General features: G+C 35.1%; 2 protein-coding genes and 1 pseudogene across 2 annotated transcripts; 1 reads left to right on the top strand and 2 right to left on the bottom strand.

Annotated features, from left to right (window-relative positions):
• Positions 1-355: 355 nt before the first annotated feature.
• On the bottom strand, positions 356-2,311 carry LOC132626561 (putative protein phosphatase 2C 76). The gene is made up of 2 exons (XM_060341471.1): positions 1,967-2,311; positions 356-1,294 (listed from the first exon to the last, which is right to left on the bottom strand). Exons 1-2 carry the CDS (start codon positions 2,210-2,212, stop codon positions 572-574), a joined length of 969 nt encoding a protein of 322 aa, XP_060197454.1. The 5' UTR covers positions 2,213-2,311; the 3' UTR covers positions 356-571.
• Positions 2,312-3,853: 1,542 nt separating this feature from the next.
• Positions 3,854-6,273, top strand: LOC132606708 (cytochrome b-c1 complex subunit 8). The gene is made up of 2 exons (XM_060320320.1): positions 3,854-4,170; positions 6,063-6,273. The coding sequence occupies exons 1-2, from the start codon at positions 4,001-4,003 to the stop codon at positions 6,109-6,111; spliced, it is 219 nt and encodes a 72-aa protein (XP_060176303.1). The 5' UTR covers positions 3,854-4,000; the 3' UTR covers positions 6,112-6,273.
• Positions 6,274-6,916: 643 nt separating this feature from the next.
• On the bottom strand, positions 6,917-10,689 carry LOC132606703 (large ribosomal subunit protein uL16-like; annotated as a pseudogene).
• Between the last annotated feature and the right edge of the window lie 5,567 nt (positions 10,690-16,256).

Genomic DNA, 16,256 nt, shown 5'->3' with positions numbered 1-16,256 from the left:
TTATAACTGTTGTGTTCGGTCGGTTTGTGCGTACCTGGACTAATTCCAGGGGTACCTGCTACCTTCCACCAGCATAAGTATCGCATGAACTCTGTATATCATGGCTAGGACAGATGGAAAAAATCAATTACAAATTTTTTGCCTCTACTGGAATTTAACGATGCATTAGTCTAATCTACATTTTACAAGTTCCTAAGGAGTCTGAAAAGTGCAGCTTATTTCACTCTTTTTTCTTAACTATATTCCACGACTCCATGAGTATCCAAATCACTAGTAATGCTTCAAGCATTCATCTTATAACAATAAGGCAAAGATTTAGAAAGACAATAAAATGTATAGTTAATTGAGTCACTGTGCAAGGATTAATGATTCTTTTATAAATCCAAAAGTAATGCATTCCTAACATCACCAAATAAAGAAATGGTGAGGTTCTTTAATTAGTAGTAGTACTTAAAAAGGACAGAAATTCTTTTAGCTACTATTCTATGTTGGTCTTCAATACACACCAACTTTTCCTAGATAAGATCAATTTTTCTAAAACCTAAACCAGAAAAACCACCTGATAAATCATCTATCCTGATCCCAAGGGTACCAAAACAACTGATAAATTATCTCTGCTGCCTTCTGAAAATGCTTTCTGAACAATTTGTTTAGCCAATAGTGATAGATCTTCATGATCCTCTGCTTCATATAAAAAGTCACAAACTTGTTGTGGACTTAAACTTTCAAATATTCCATCAGATGCCACAACCAAAAACTCATCTTTTGAAGTTAATTTTACCCAATCAGTCACTTCTGGAGTAGCTATAATGCCATATTTTTTCAAAGGAACATCACCTATTGCTCTAGTCATGGGAAAATGGCCCATTAAAAGAGGAACATAATTAGGAAAAAACTCAAATTTTCCTCCAGAAGCCTCAATCCTAGCTCTTTCATCCAATCTATGTGCATTATGATCTTCAGTTAACTCCTTAGCTTCAAGTGATTGTGTTTTCTCAGAGCAAATAAACGCCTTCGAGTCCCCTACATTCGCAACTAAAACGTGTTTTTTGTTGTATATGAGAGCAACAACTGCAGTAGATCCCGAGTAAAGTTCATATTCAACCGCAGCCTTGGAGAATTCTGCATCAATCTCCTCAATGGTTTTAACTACCGACGATTTCAGAAATTCCATATGATTAACAGATTGTTCGCCGTAATTTTTTGACAGAAATTTATCTAAAAAGAGCTTTGAAGCCATCTCACTAGCAGCCGATCCAATATGACCATCAAATACTGCTACAACACCAACGTTCTGTTATGGAATCGACGAAATTAGGGAGAAAAACAGAGAGAGAATGAACAAAAACTATTGCATTGATTCATTACATTGTTTCTTGCATTTATAATAAAAGACTAGGAAATAAAATAGGGAAAATTACGCTATATGTCTATTTTTGAAAATATTTACACCACGTAGCCCATATTTTGTGTATAAACACCCGATTTCCAACATATTTGTGTCTAAACACAAGGTTGATACATTATGTACAATGTTCCCAGGAATAATGTTGTATAATATTGTACATTGGGCTACGTGGCGTAATTATTTTCAAAAGTTGTATAATTTTTAAAGAATAACTTACATAAACATCTATAGTTTCTAGGCTTCTAACCAACCGTAGTTATTGTTTCTGTAATTACAATTCGTAGCTATGTTTTACCCGCTTTACGTATATTTGGGTGTTTTCACAACTCCAAAATATAGTCAGTCAAATACATATGTATATAAATTCAATAAACACATACAGCCAAATATTCTACTTTGCCAAAATAGAGTCAGCCAAATACAAATACAGTTAGCCAAAAGTACATTTCTAAGATCAATAAACTAAAAGGAAACTAAATATTCTGTAATTACTTATAATAAGGAAAATAAATATTCTGTAATTACTTATAATAAGGAAAATAAATATTCTAGAATCACCTTTTCGGGTCCAAAGAGAGAAATTTTAAGATCGAGGTTGCATGTTACGCGATCCTCCTGGTATGATCTTCTTCCCTGGATTGAGGCAAAGTGACAATTTTGAGTTGGAATTGATGACATTGTTGTATTTGGAACAGAGTTGTCTGCAACAATCTTTTCTTCAGGCTTAGGCTTAATGACGTTAGGGTTCATCAAAATTCCAACGAGGCAAGCAATAAAACATCCATATATGATAATGCGCTTCATCTTTAAAGCTCTGACCTGTTGTTGAGATAATGCGTGGTGGAGTAGAAAGATTGTTTGGGGTTTATGGGTTGGAGGAGGATAGGGGATGTTAGGCTTTGCTTTTCCTTCTATAAAGAGTACGTAACTATAGTACATGCTACCACTAATAATATGGTAAAAACTTATTCAGGCTGATTACACCCAACCAATGAAGGGAAGACATGTGTTTTTCATAAATTCCGTGGGAAAGACACATGTACTGGATTCATAATTAATTGGGTGTAAACAGTAAACACAAATTTTTATCCAAATACTCCTTCCTGATAAAAAAAAGTGTCCACTTAGTCATTTGTAAATTCCTTAAGAAAACACTAACTCCCAGACAAAAATAGGTAATTTGACTAAACTACCCCTAATTAAATAGATGTTGCAATTTGATCACTTAACACTTAATAAGGATAATTTTAAAAGAATAAAGTTAATTGTTTCTTTATTTAATAGGTAGAAACTCTTTTTTAACAAAAAAAAAAAAGGGGGGGGGGGGGGGGTAAGGGGCACTCTTTTTTATTCGCTGGGGGTAATAGAAGTACTAACACTAAATTGAAATATATATTTAATACTAACACTAAATTAAGAATCTATATATATACACTTACATACCAGACTATATATGAAAATAATAATAATAGAAAGTAAAATGAAAATTGTTGGTGAATATGCCGATAAATTACAGTTGAAAGTTATAAAAAATGACTAAGTAAATATTCAGGCTGAGGCGCAGATATCTCGCTTTCTTTAAAGAGATTCAAGCCCATTGCGGCATAATCTTCATCAGTCCAGTAGTATAACTCTGACTTGTCCCCTCCAGGATACAACAACCCCTCAACGTCATGTGACTCAAACTATTCCGGACTAGTTGAAGAGTCCAAAACTCCACCATAAGAACACCTTCATTCAATATAAAAAATGCTCTCTTTTATAGGTATTGAGTTGAAGACTTAGAATAATTTTCTTTGTCTCAACTCTCACTTTCACTACACTATCCTCAAATTATAAACTCAACATTATACTTCTCATCCACTTTTTTTATCCATTTCACGCAAGGAAGAAAACACCCTTTATATAGGTGTAGGATTCTTCCAAATAGTAAATGCCAAATAGTGGATAATAATTTGAGGTTTAGTGGGACAATTAGTAGAGGATAGTATGGAAGAACAAGCTCTAGTGGTTACAAGAGTTACAAAAAATTATGACACCACTTTCTCCACTTTATGGCCACTAATATTCCATGCACTTTAATATAAATATTTTAATATTAAAATGCACATAACTCCAGCAAAATTTAATATAGAAGGAAACCTAAAAGGCAAAATATAGGCCTCTGCAATTATAATTTTATTCAAAAATTAACGCATTTACGAGGGTTAAAAAAACATTAAGGTTTCTATCCAATTTAATAATTTATGATTTTTACTTTTTAGCTTATCGGACTCACACTTGACTATTTTTCTTACTTTTAGCATTCTGATATTTGTGGCTTAAAAATAGAGTAGAAAATGTGATCAATAAAATATTATCACCCGTTAGATTAAAATAAATTGATAGTTTAAAATTTCTTTAGTATAGACATACTCTCCTCATTAATTTCAACAAGAAAATTGATAGTGACTAAAGATGGGCTGGGCTACACTTGATGAGCCCAGAAGCCCAAACGAATTTTCTGGAAGATGAAGCTTCCTCATTCATTCATCCGCCAAATGCTAGTAATTCCAATCTGGAACCCTAAACTTGTAGAAATTCACCATTAAAATGGGGAAACAACCAGTAAAACTGAAAGCAGTAGTTTACGCTTTATCTCCATTCCAACAGAAGGTAATGCCAGGTCTCTGGAAAGATCTTCCTGGTAAAATCCATCACAAAGTCTCTGAGAATTGGATCAGCACTACTCTCTTGCTCGCTCCTCTTATAGGCACCTACTCGTAAGTATACTTCAATCAAATAAATCGATCACCTATATGAATCATTTATATTTGAACCTTTAATTTTGGATTGTTTCGTTTATATAATAACATGCAAATTTCTAACCAAACAGGGAGATATAACGTGCATGTAAATACTTATCATTTCTATTTTCCATGCGTCGTCGTTTTCACCTCATTTATATAGATTTTATTTTCTTTCTGATGGATAATTTGAGTGATTTTTATAGGAATAGGATTGAGTTCTCTATCTGCAATATATAATCGATGATTCGATTTTTGATCGATCAACTATGCGTCAGTTCAAATTTAGTGTGTGTCTAGATGAGCATGTTCCGATAAATTCTGTATTAAAAGGATGCATCACAGTTAGACTGTTTTCATTGACCTTTGTTAGACCTCCTCCTTTTTATTTGAAGCTGAGTGTGCTTAGAAAATCACATTGGTAGAGTCCATATGATTCGTGTACATTAATAATATGTTGAGCGCTTAAATATTTGGAGGTGCTTGTTCATCTGATCTTCCTAGATTTTGCTTCGTTTAGACTAAGTGATGGAGCACTTGTACAATATGTTTTGGGATATGTTGTAGCCTATAAGGATAAAAGGACAGAAATGTGAAGCAAGTCCGACGAAGGCTGTAGCTTAGAATGGGAACTTAGTTACTCAGGCTTTAGTCGGAATATAAGATATGACCAGTGGAGAGCGGTTAGAATATGCATAAGAGCATGATTGCCAAACATTCCTGTTGGCATATCAGTGTCTCTGTATCTGTAGGTAGCTAAGAAGACAACCCATGATGTATGCGAAGCCTTTGCACACTGTGAATCTTCCCTTCATTTAATTAGATGAAATACAATTGCACAATGCCTATTTAAACTTGTTGAAGACATTTGCTTCTATAAGTATTTAATTTCTGAAGCTGAGACCTGCCTGTTTCAAGCCTACTTACAGATTAAAAAGGCAAGGTTAATAAGATTTTCCTCTGTTTTGTATCGGTCATGCTGTTGCGGAGTTCTATTTATTTCTTTTTTTCTTTTGGTGGGGTCAGGAAAGAAGTGTTGCACGTTAGTTCTTGTAAGTAGAAAAAGTTTGCTTGGTAAAGCATACAAGCTTAAGCATCATGAGCTCAATTTTTTTTTTAAAAAGGATTAATATGCAGCAATATAACCTTTTTGATATGTAAAATGTGATAATATATAACCACATTAGTAACTAGATGAAATTAGTTTCATCATCTAAGATATAATACTTGACATAATGTTTGACACTAGTTAGATAATCATGTACTTTCATATTAGTGTGCTTGCTGGTAAAATAGTAAATTGTTCTAACATATTACCAAGTTTACAGCTCTAGTCATGCCATGCCTCCTTAACTGAGTCGTAATTAAAATGTTTTTGTTTTTCACGGTTCTTATATGTATACAACAACAACAACATACCCAGTTGGATCCCACAAAGTGAGGTCTGGGGAGGATAAAGTGTACGCAGACCTTACCCCCACCTTGAAAGGTAGGGAGGTTGTTCTAAAGGTTCTTATATGTATGTTCAAAATAAATGTGATTAACTTCTTTCTCCTCTATTTTCTTTATTCTATTCAACTTTGTCTCCAAGCAAGTGAAAGTGACTGCTGTAAAAATCTTAGTTATTTTTAGGTTGTAAATTATCTTCTGTTCGCTTGAGCTTTTTGAGCAAGTTCCCTCCCCCATTGCCCTTACTACTAGAGCGCTTAGATGGATGATTGATTTTCTTTTGACTTCGTCACTTGGTATAAATTTTTGCTAACTTTGGTTCTAGAAATGCCTATGTTTATTGGTTGATATTTTAACAGATCTATCTATAGTTTTGTGGTTGCTTAGCTCATAGAGATGGTGTTTCTTTGTGCATGCAGGTACGTACAGCACTTCAAGGAGAAGGAGAAGTTAGAACACAGATACTGAAGTTCTGCTCTTCATTTGTATGGGGAGGACGCCTCTATTTCTATTTATGTTTTGAACAGGAAATAAGTCTGTGTTTTGTAACTTCTCATCATTTTGAGGATATTTACTTTTGTGGACTATTAAACGCATCTAGTTGCTTCATGGTCTTTTGAAACTTTTGTGCATCCTGAATCTTGTACTGTGTTGGAGTCTCTAAAATTGTTCATAATACTTTTCCCTTTTGTTTCCTATTTCATTAAATGTTGGGATGCACCCTGGCACTGAAATAAAATAAACTCACCATTTGCTCAAGCAGAGATTTCCCAACTGTGCAATGTCTAACAAGATTTCAATACACGTCAAAGATTTGGGCAATCTGTCTTCAGATGTATTTCATATAAGCACATCAATTTGACCCAGCAGGATGAGAAAACTTCATAGAAATAACAGGGTACCATCATTTCACCGAGATTCGTACCTAAATTATCATTGCACCAAGGTTTCATAGCAACTACTCAGTATAAATACCATAAGATATTTTTTTCTTTGCGGCTTTCAGCTTTTTCTTTAATTGAAATTGATGAAAAATCAGAATTTTTATTTACTGATTTGCACGAAACCAATTTCTTTAAAACATTCGTCCTCACAGCAAAGAGGACGAATTTCGATTTTCATGAGCAAATATTGAGATCTTTAGAATTAATTAGTAGGGGTGGATCAGAATTTGTTCTTATGCCGCCTGTCATGAGAGGTATCAATTCGTCAAAGATACGAGCTCTTAATCGTAAGAGGAAGTTAAAAGACAGAATATAATTAGATAAAATTGTTACAAGGTTCATGCAAAGACACAAGTTCCACGTCACAAATTTTCATTCAACAAAGGTAGAAAACTAAATATGCTATTTGTAGGATTATGCAACTTCAATCCCTAAGCAGCTGTAAGAAACGCCCTTCCAGGTTGACGTGCAGCAAGTCGACCATGGCAGCCAAGAAGCTGTAAAAGCAAAAGAACAGGCAATAAGAATGAGTGCAAATTCGAATCAGCAGCAAGAAAAGTGAATGAGCAAAACAAAAATGTTACTAGTTTAAAAACAGATATGAATAAAACGAACCTTTGCATTGACACCATCTTGGACGATACGGTTCTCTGACTTGTATTTCAGATATAATCAGTACGGCTGAACTTGGTGAACCCCCTGAATCAGAGTTGCACATGTGAGATTCAAGCAAAAGTTTTACAAATTATCTAAAACTAACAAAATTGGCCATGTTCAATCGCATAACTTCAAAAAGAGGGTAAAGTAGATCGCTCAACACTCGAATAGTACTGAATTTTAGACAAAGAAATCAAGGATAGAGCTCAGAACTGTAAGGAGATAACATAAAACCAAGATATTATGAAACATTACAAGACTCAGATGGGAAACAGGCCAACAGAGCCCATCCCCATAGAGGGAAAAAAGGCAAAACTTCCTTTACAAGACAAAATTAGCATTGAAAGGCAAAAAATTGTGCAATTTACTGTAGGGTATTTTCTTAAAATTAATTTCTCAACTGAATAACTAAGCAAATGAAATAGAGCACCGCTTTCCATGCTAATCATAGATAACAGAATAGTCTTCAAAATGTAAAAGTTAAAAGTTCTGAAACCGAATGCAGTAACATAATAATACAAAGTGAACCTTGAGATAGAATACATACCACTTTCTGCTGACAATGATCTTTTGACGGCCAGGGAACTTAAACTTGGCACGACGAAGAGCCTCTTGGGCATGGTTACTGTTTCCATCTTTGCAGCGAACAGAGAGCAGGACCTGACCGATTGCAACACGATTACAAACACCCTGGGGCTTACCAAAAGCTCCCCTCATACCAGTTTGGAGTCTATCAGCTCCAGCACATGAAAGCATCTTGTTAATTCGCAAAACGTGGAAGGTATGAACCCTGACCCTGAGGTGGAAAGCATCCTTCCCAGCAGACTTGGTCATGTACTTGTTGCAAGCAATACGGGCAGCTTCGAGTGCCTCACTTGAGACATTCTCCTTCTCCCAACTGACCAAGTGTACACAGAAAGGGAACTCATCGACTCCCTTTTTCTTCATGCCCACATCATAGATCCTGATCTTTGGATCAGGAACACCACGGCAAAACCGTGATTTTGGGTAAGGCTTGTTCTTGATCTGGCGGTAACATCTTGCAGGTCCTGTCAAAAGAATCCAAACAATTACACCGAGGCCCAACAATGAAAAAGAGCTACGAAAGACGAGTACGAGGACGCATAGCAGCGCTATAAAATTATCATTACGACACATCGTATGCTATTGTTGGAACTTTGAATATGCTTTTCCATACAATATGGAGTTGCAAGTTGCAACTCCACCACACCCTTTGATTGTTTGAAAACTCATTTTGCAAAACAATAAAACAGAGGACTCTTCTGTCCACATAATATCAATAAACATAGAAAAATGGAACTGATGATCATTCAATAGACATAAAATGTTACAACAATTCTCAAACAATCTTATTAACACATTCTCTACTAATTACATCAATACTCACATAGATACCTAACTTAATGAAAAAGCAAAATCAAAGGAAAAATAGTAGTAGTAATAATCATCATCTTCGTGGTTCTTGATTCTTGAAGAGAGGGTGATGATGATGAAGATTGAGCAACATCAGCATGAGGTGGCTTTCTATAATAAAATGGAAACCATGGGACTATTGGTTCTGGTGGTGGTGGTGCTTCACCATTCACATAATCTGGTTTGTAATAAGTTTTGGATAGCTTTCCTCCCTTGTCGAGCTTTGTTTTTATGTGACTGGTTTTTGTCAAATAGCTCTGTTGTTTGAATTTTTGTTGGAATTGCACAGGTTGGATATTCAGTAGAAAGCTACTGGTTTGAGGCTTCAGGGACACCGCTTCAGTAGTCGAGTCATCACTGCAGTGGTCACGCTTCAGCGGCGGCTGCTGCGCAGAAGCGGTCGAGAAAAAATTGACAGGTTCGCTTCAGCGGACTATCCTCCGCTATGGCATTAGCGCTGAGGTGGATGGGCTGACACGGGAGCGGCTGTGGACAAATAGACGTAGCGCCCCAGTGGTCCCTCCTTTGCGAAAGCGGAACCACTGGCGCGATATACCAGCCGCTTCAGCAGTACCACTGGCAATGACACATCTTGAATACATACTCACATGAACAATTCTAGGAACCACATCGACAACGTATTGCCCTAGGGTTAGTCCAAACACACCACATATCCCAAAACGTTAAGGTACCTATTGGAATCGCCTAGATACCAATTGGACACAGCGAGATACCAATTTGACCGACGTAGTACGATTGGAAAGAAAGAAAGAAGATTTCCTAAATGTCCTATAGCCTCCCGTGGATGGGCACAGATGTCTACGTATCATTCCACGAGACTCCACTAGACATTGCTCTTGTACTTGTGAGACCGGTAACCTAGGCTCTGATACCAACTTGTCATGACCCATTTTAGGGTCGCGTGGGAACCTACCATTCCCAATTTGGTAGGCAAACCCTCAACCCAACACAATAATTTAGTAGCAAAGAACGAGATTTAACATCCTTCAAGGTAGATCATAATCGAAAATAGAAGTCAACCAATATGTTGCAATAAATTAGCGGAAGTGTTTACAACTATTTAATAAATATAATGACTCAGTTTCCCATGACCTAGTCTAGACTAGTACAAGAGCGACTAAGATTGAATCGGAATACAATAATAAATCTAAGACCAACCCTCATCTCGGAATGAAAATGATGGAGGCCTTAAAAATAGGCACCGTGTACCTTCTGGAAAACTCCAACAATTAATACCCTGAAAAACTCTACACCCTAAAAGGGATGTAGCAGACTAGTATCAGTACAATACTAGTACTAGTAAGCATCATAGACCGGCAATGGTTAGAAGAACATATCAGTAATAGAGTTCACAAATAAGCATGATAGGTAAAACTAGGTCGACAGTGCACATTACCTACCGCTCGTCTCAACAATAAAGATTCTTACTCACATCAACTCTCCCCTAGTGATCCGTTTGCCTAACTTACATTATAATCCCTTGTAACTCATCTAACATACAATAGAAAATTTGGCTCAAGTACCAAAAGTCAACTACCATTACAATATCCACTCTTAGTATCGGGAAGTTATATCGTCATTCTGATATTCATTATTTGCCTAAATTTACGAAGCCAAAATATACAACTGAGCTAACGAGTATCAAACATAAGTAATTCGAGATCATGGCCTACGGTTATAACAACTAAGCCCAACTTTGTCAAGTCTAAATACATCCAATCTGAATCTGTATATCATCACTAGATCATAAGAATATCGCAAGAATAACACAAGAAGTCAAAGGGTACAATGCAATGCAATAATGTATGAAATATGGATGCAATGCATATGTACCGTACATATATTCTCCGATGATGGAACATCACTTCTCGACAGCACAACCCATGGAGGACCCGCGAAGTCCATGCACCCTCACGATTCCGGTAACAACCTCGACAATCACTACCAGCACTCATTCTCGATTCCGGGATAAACATCGCCTCATCCACCTGAGCCCAGCTCATAATAGTGTTTTCTTAAATATCATCTATCTATCAATAGCATATTATGAAGGATGAGAATGCATGCAATGTATGAGTTGAATATCAATAATTAAATCAACATCAAAGTACCACACATGTCCACACCAACAGTATCAATAAAAGGCTACATAATATGCCATAGTAGAATCACTATCCTTGTCTCAAATGACAGCAAGTAAGATGCTACAATATTATGAAAGAGATTAACACTAGTCACCAATGCCCAGCACAGTCAAAATCACAATAACAATATCACCTCATTCCTATACTTCCTAACAACATGAATATATGATGAATACGCTTCTAACTTATAAGGTCAACCACTAAACATCCAGTCTAGAATCATTTCATGATCTTTTGGCACGTTTATCAGTTTCAATACCAAATTATGATTCAATCTTAAATAACTCATGACATGATTATGCACATCATGCGGGAACTCCTCATCAATAGAACATAATAAGTCAAGTACCGAACAACTAGTCTTCCAAGTCACATAAAGCCCACCAATGCGCAAAGAAATACCAACACATGAACCTAGGGAATCTACAGGCCACAAGCCCGAACACATAAATCGCATAATAGTATCATCCTAAGATTTCCATCCCAATCTCTGAAATCTTATACATGCATTCTCCGTTTCATCTAATACACGAATATATAAGTCTAAGCAGAGTCTACCAAAGAAAGGAAGCCGAAACCTACCTCAGGACGAACAGGTGAGAAAACATCCATTTGGATTCCATCTTCCATCTTCGTAGGGAATTTATAGATCCAAGAGGTCAAAGAACGATGGATACATTCGAGTAAGCAACAATTGAAAAAATCGGGTCATGGTGGTAAAAAAATTTATTTCTAAAATAATCATTCTAGATTCTTGATTATTGCTATTTTACTGCTTTCATGGAAAACAAGGTCTACCTAAGTCAAACTTACGTCAATCATTCACATAAGACACTATTAAAAACTTAACATGTTAACCCATTTAGGGAGAGAATGGTTTAGGCTTAGAACTTGCTATTAGTCTAGGTTTGAAATAAAAGAGCTATCTTGAAGATGCTAATTGTTCTAGGTTAATCATTACTACCACTCCCCAAAGGTCTCATAAGAATTTTGAAGAAAGAACCTTCATCTAAAGCTTTGCCTTAATCATAAATGATGTAAAATGAAAAAGGGGGAATTGAAGGAGAAGAAATGATGGATTTAAGGAAATTACCTTCCCAACCTTTTTGTCTCAAGAAGCTGAAATTATCCCAGTTGGCGGCTGTAACTTGGGAAAATGAATATTAGGTCAAGTAAATAAATGGGGTTTTAAATAGGTCAATTATAGGTCGTCTAGCGCTTCAGTGGCACCGCTTCAGCGTCCTCGAGGCTGCTTCTGTGGTCTGATAAAATGCTTCCCACCTACAGCGGGGAAGGGGTTGCTGGGTTGTGACCGCTATGGCGGTCAGCCTAGCACTGGGGAGGTCTGACTGGGTCCAAGGCTCGAAATTTGATATTTTAATTCCTATTCGCACAACGGTTCCAGTTAGGCTAGATGTTCACCGGGAATACGAAACGAACCGAACAAGTCTAGGATGTCAAAGTTGCAAATTTTTCAGGATTTACGATAATGACTAAACGGATCGCTACAGTTGTTTGTCTGACTGGTGGTAGATTAATTATCATATGCTAAGTTTGGTTAGTTCAAAATTTTAAATGTTGATGTTGTTGTTAGTTTCACCTGTGTCACTAGCATACTTATAAGTCTGTCTAAAATCTGATTGTTTGCCTAAACTCTTGTATGGTTTATCATTTGTTGGTTTATTGGCATGCCTAGTGTAATCAGTATTCAAATATGAGGTTAGATTAGTCAATGGTATGATTATACCATTACCATTTGGGCTTCAATAATTTTGCAACAATATTATAATTGCAAAATTAATAATTGAAACTATGGTAAGACTTTATAATATTTATTTGAGAGAAATTTAAAGTGGTTAATTGTTGCAAAGTAACTATAATTGAGAGATTGAGATTTGAGAGAAAGAGAAGAGTGAATTGGTGTGGATTAAAATGAAAATTGAGAGGGGTTTATTTAGGGGTGGGGGATAGGTTAAAGTGTTAAAAAAAGTTTAGGGGGTTGGGGGGGCCAAAATATGGGTTTGGGACCGTTTGGCAACAGCCATTTTTGCAAATGGACCGTTGGCCAACGGTCCAAATTAGCAGCCCAACGGCTACAATTAATTTTTTTTAATTTTAATTCGACCGGTTTAACCGGTTCCGGTTCCAAAGAAATAGAAACCGGACCGGTAATTAATATACAGTTAACCGGAACCGGTTGAACCGGTCCGGTTCTGGTTTTACCGAAACCGGTTAACTGATTGAACCGGTTCCAGTTTTACCAGTCCGGTTACTGATTTGAACCGATTAACCCGAACCGGTTGATGAGTTTAATTACAGCTTAGGCCTGGCGCACCCCACCAACTCTAGTCCAACGTTTTTCAGCTTGGTCCAACTTAACGGCTCATTTTTTTGTTCTGCTTGTGCGCTTTTAAGTGTTTATATTTTTTATTTAATTTGAAGGTTATAGATAATAAATACCCGCAACCACTGGACTAATCTAATCGCCATTTATAATGTTGTAATGTACGAATTTCAGATTAAATTTACATTTATATATTCTGCTGGTAATGACTAATGAGAAAATGTAATTGTACTTGTATAACCTCTTCCCCCGCCCACCCCTCAAATCAAGTATTTTGGAAACAGGAAATAAACAAATTGCTCTAATAATTAGTCTTTCTATAATTTTGACTGAGATGTTACTCCGCTAATTCTTTTCAATTTCTCTGTGTCGTTCTGCTAAAATAATTTAAATCCACTTTGATGTTAAAATGTGATGTATACTATAAGAATATTTTACTTATTGAAGGTTTGCTAAGTTAAATTGGTATAATTCAGTTTCAATTTTTCAATCACGATTACAGACCATTCTACTGGTAGTTGTTATGTTGAGTTGTTAATGACGATCTATAAATTTGGGAAAAGGTACAGTGTTTTTTCAGCCTCTCGCTTTACTATTTTTCTGTACTTCTATTTTAATATGTAAGAGTAGTGATGGTACATATTCATTTCGAAAATTTACTTTTATGCTTTAGTGTAAATAAAGGGAGCGCTGGATATGTGAAGTCATGCCTCTCAAGTTACTCGCAGTTTTTTGTTTATGTGTAGTACTTTTTATTTTAAAAAAAAATAGTGAAGTCAAGTCATTTTGGAAACAATCTGCCAAAGAATGTTTCTAGAACGTCATACAGTGGGGAGTTGAACTTTGGTTTAAGAATTGGACCGCACCGTTTAAGTTTCTCTAGCTTCATTGAGTATAAACTTATCCAAAGTGGATGCTTATCTTTGCTGAAATGTCAATGAATGTTATATGAATTGCTTACCTTTGTCTTTGAGTAGTTTAATTCGCTAATATATGTATTTTAATTCCCCATGTTATTTCATATACTCTTTTTTCTCTCAATTTGTGTGACTTTTTTATTTTTGAGATTCAATCTAAGTAAAATTTGACCAACATTTTAAGATATATTTTTCATCATGTTGACACGAGACTTGAATACCTAATATTTTAGAATATTAAGTTTATCTAACTCAATTTAGCTTTAAAGATTAGTCAAATTTAACACTCGGAAAGTCAAAAGTGTCAGTAAATTGAGAAGGAGAAAATAAAATAATACGTGAAATCTATATTACTTAATGCCGATATTATTTAATACCGTCAATCAAATGCTACAAGATTATTTATGCAGCTACCACAATACTGTTTTATCTTATAAAGTACGATATCTGATGTTAAAGAAGTGATTTATAAAAATGGCTTTAACATTGGTGGTTTGAATTTTTGATCCCGCTTGTTTAATGAACAAAACTTCAAGTTTAACAAATTTTGTCCATATATAATGCTTTTGGTTTTTGACCTTAAAAGTTTGTCAATAAGGAATGAGAAAACAAAAATTCAAAACTACACATTATCAAAGTTATTGAATATGATCTCATGAAAAATTACTCATATATCATCACCCAAAGGACCCTTCTAAAGTCCAACGTATACTAGTCCGAGTGTCCTATCTGCAATAGCCCTATAAAAGTTGTAAATAAATAACCATTACTAGTACATTAATGCTTAGTTTTTTCCAATAATTTCTGTTAGGTGCTCACTGAAACAAGTTTTGTGCACTACCACCAATTATTAGGCATTAATCAATATAACGCTACGTTGAATTGACCTAAGTTCAGTTGTATTAATGTTTTCTAATTGATGATTGTTTTATCTACAACTCAATTTACTTTAAATTTGTAATTTTCATTTCAATACAAATACACAATATTTATCTTCTTCTTTTTTCTAGCAGGCAGTGGCATCGAAATCTTTTTAGCTGTTTAATATGCAAGATAATGTACTAATTACTACAAGTTTTTAAGCAATTGTATTTCAAGTAAGCTAGTACCGATAAATCAAATAAGGAAATTTTAATGTATTTATTAGCCCTAAAAAATTGTCAAGTCACTTGATATTCATATTGATGGCAGTTTTATTTTTACAAAAAAGGTAAACATTGAATTAGATGTAACTTGAACTAACAATTTAAGTTAAAAAATCAATTTGTATTTATGCAAGCACACTACTGGAAGTAAATTTTGTAATTTTTATCATTACATCGGACACGCGTGATATTTCATAAACTACAAATCTTTTTGAAATTATCAAAATTATTACAACAAGTAGTTTTTTCCTGTTAAAATGTAACATACACACCTTTTCATTTCTTACGCGTATTAAACAGTTATACCATAAACATGATGGTACTTAAACCTATCAATGAATATATATAACTCATGTTAAACATTTCTCAATGAATTAGAGAGTTGATTCAAGTTGACATTGAATGGAAACACCTTTCAACCTAAACACGGGTTATAAAAAAAAAAATTGGGCTCATTCACAACCTCAAGAAAAGAAGAAATTGTAAAATTTTCTCTTCAAATAGGTTGATCTTTTTAAAAAAAAATCCTTTTAAGATCGAACTTATGCCTAGTAAGGTGTAAGTTCTTTAAGAGCACGGGCATAATCTGTGAGATATTATGATGCGAAAATATAAACTTGTGCTCTGCGAAAAAGTTGTTTGCTATGAGGGCCAATATTAAAGACCAGCACAAAATAAGGCCAAAAGTGCAAATGACTACATCTGTAACTAGAACTAACAATTTACATGTCACTTGAACTAACAATTTAAGTTAAGAAATCAATTTGTATTTATGCAAGCACCCTAAATATTGTTATTTTTATCATTACGGACATGCGTGATATATATTTCGTAAACTTATACTCCACGAAAAAGTTGTTTGCTATGAGAAACAAAAATTAAAGAGCAGCACAAAATAAGGCCAAAAGTGCAAATGACCACATCTGTTGCGGACTTTGAGCCCAAATAAAAGCAAAAATGCAATACAGCCCAAAATAAGGGCAAGAAATTTGAAAACCGAAAAGCCT

The sequence above is a fragment of the Lycium barbarum genome, chromosome 1 (assembly GCF_019175385.1).
Source record: "Lycium barbarum isolate Lr01 chromosome 1, ASM1917538v2, whole genome shotgun sequence".
In the NCBI taxonomy this organism is placed as follows: Eukaryota; Viridiplantae; Streptophyta; class Magnoliopsida; order Solanales; family Solanaceae; genus Lycium; species Lycium barbarum.
This window is presented reverse-complemented; position numbering and strand designations above follow the sequence as displayed.

What these genes read in the sequence shown, in the direction of transcription:
- LOC132626561 (XM_060341471.1), bottom strand. Translation starts at nt 2,212, where the DNA reads ATGAAGCGCATTATCATATATGGATGTTTTATTGCTTGCCTCGTTGGA. An exon ending in CTCTCTTTGGACCCGAAAAG is followed by an intron (nt 1,295 to 1,966) that starts GTGATTCTAGAA and finishes ATTCCATAACAG; the next exon opens with AACGTTGGTGTTGTAGCAGT.
- LOC132606708 (XM_060320320.1), top strand. Translation starts at nt 4,001, where the DNA reads ATGGGGAAACAACCAGTAAAACTGAAAGCAGTAGTTTACGCTTTATCT. An exon ending in CCTCTTATAGGCACCTACTC is followed by an intron (nt 4,171 to 6,062) that starts GTAAGTATACTT and finishes TTGTGCATGCAG; the next exon opens with GTACGTACAGCACTTCAAGG.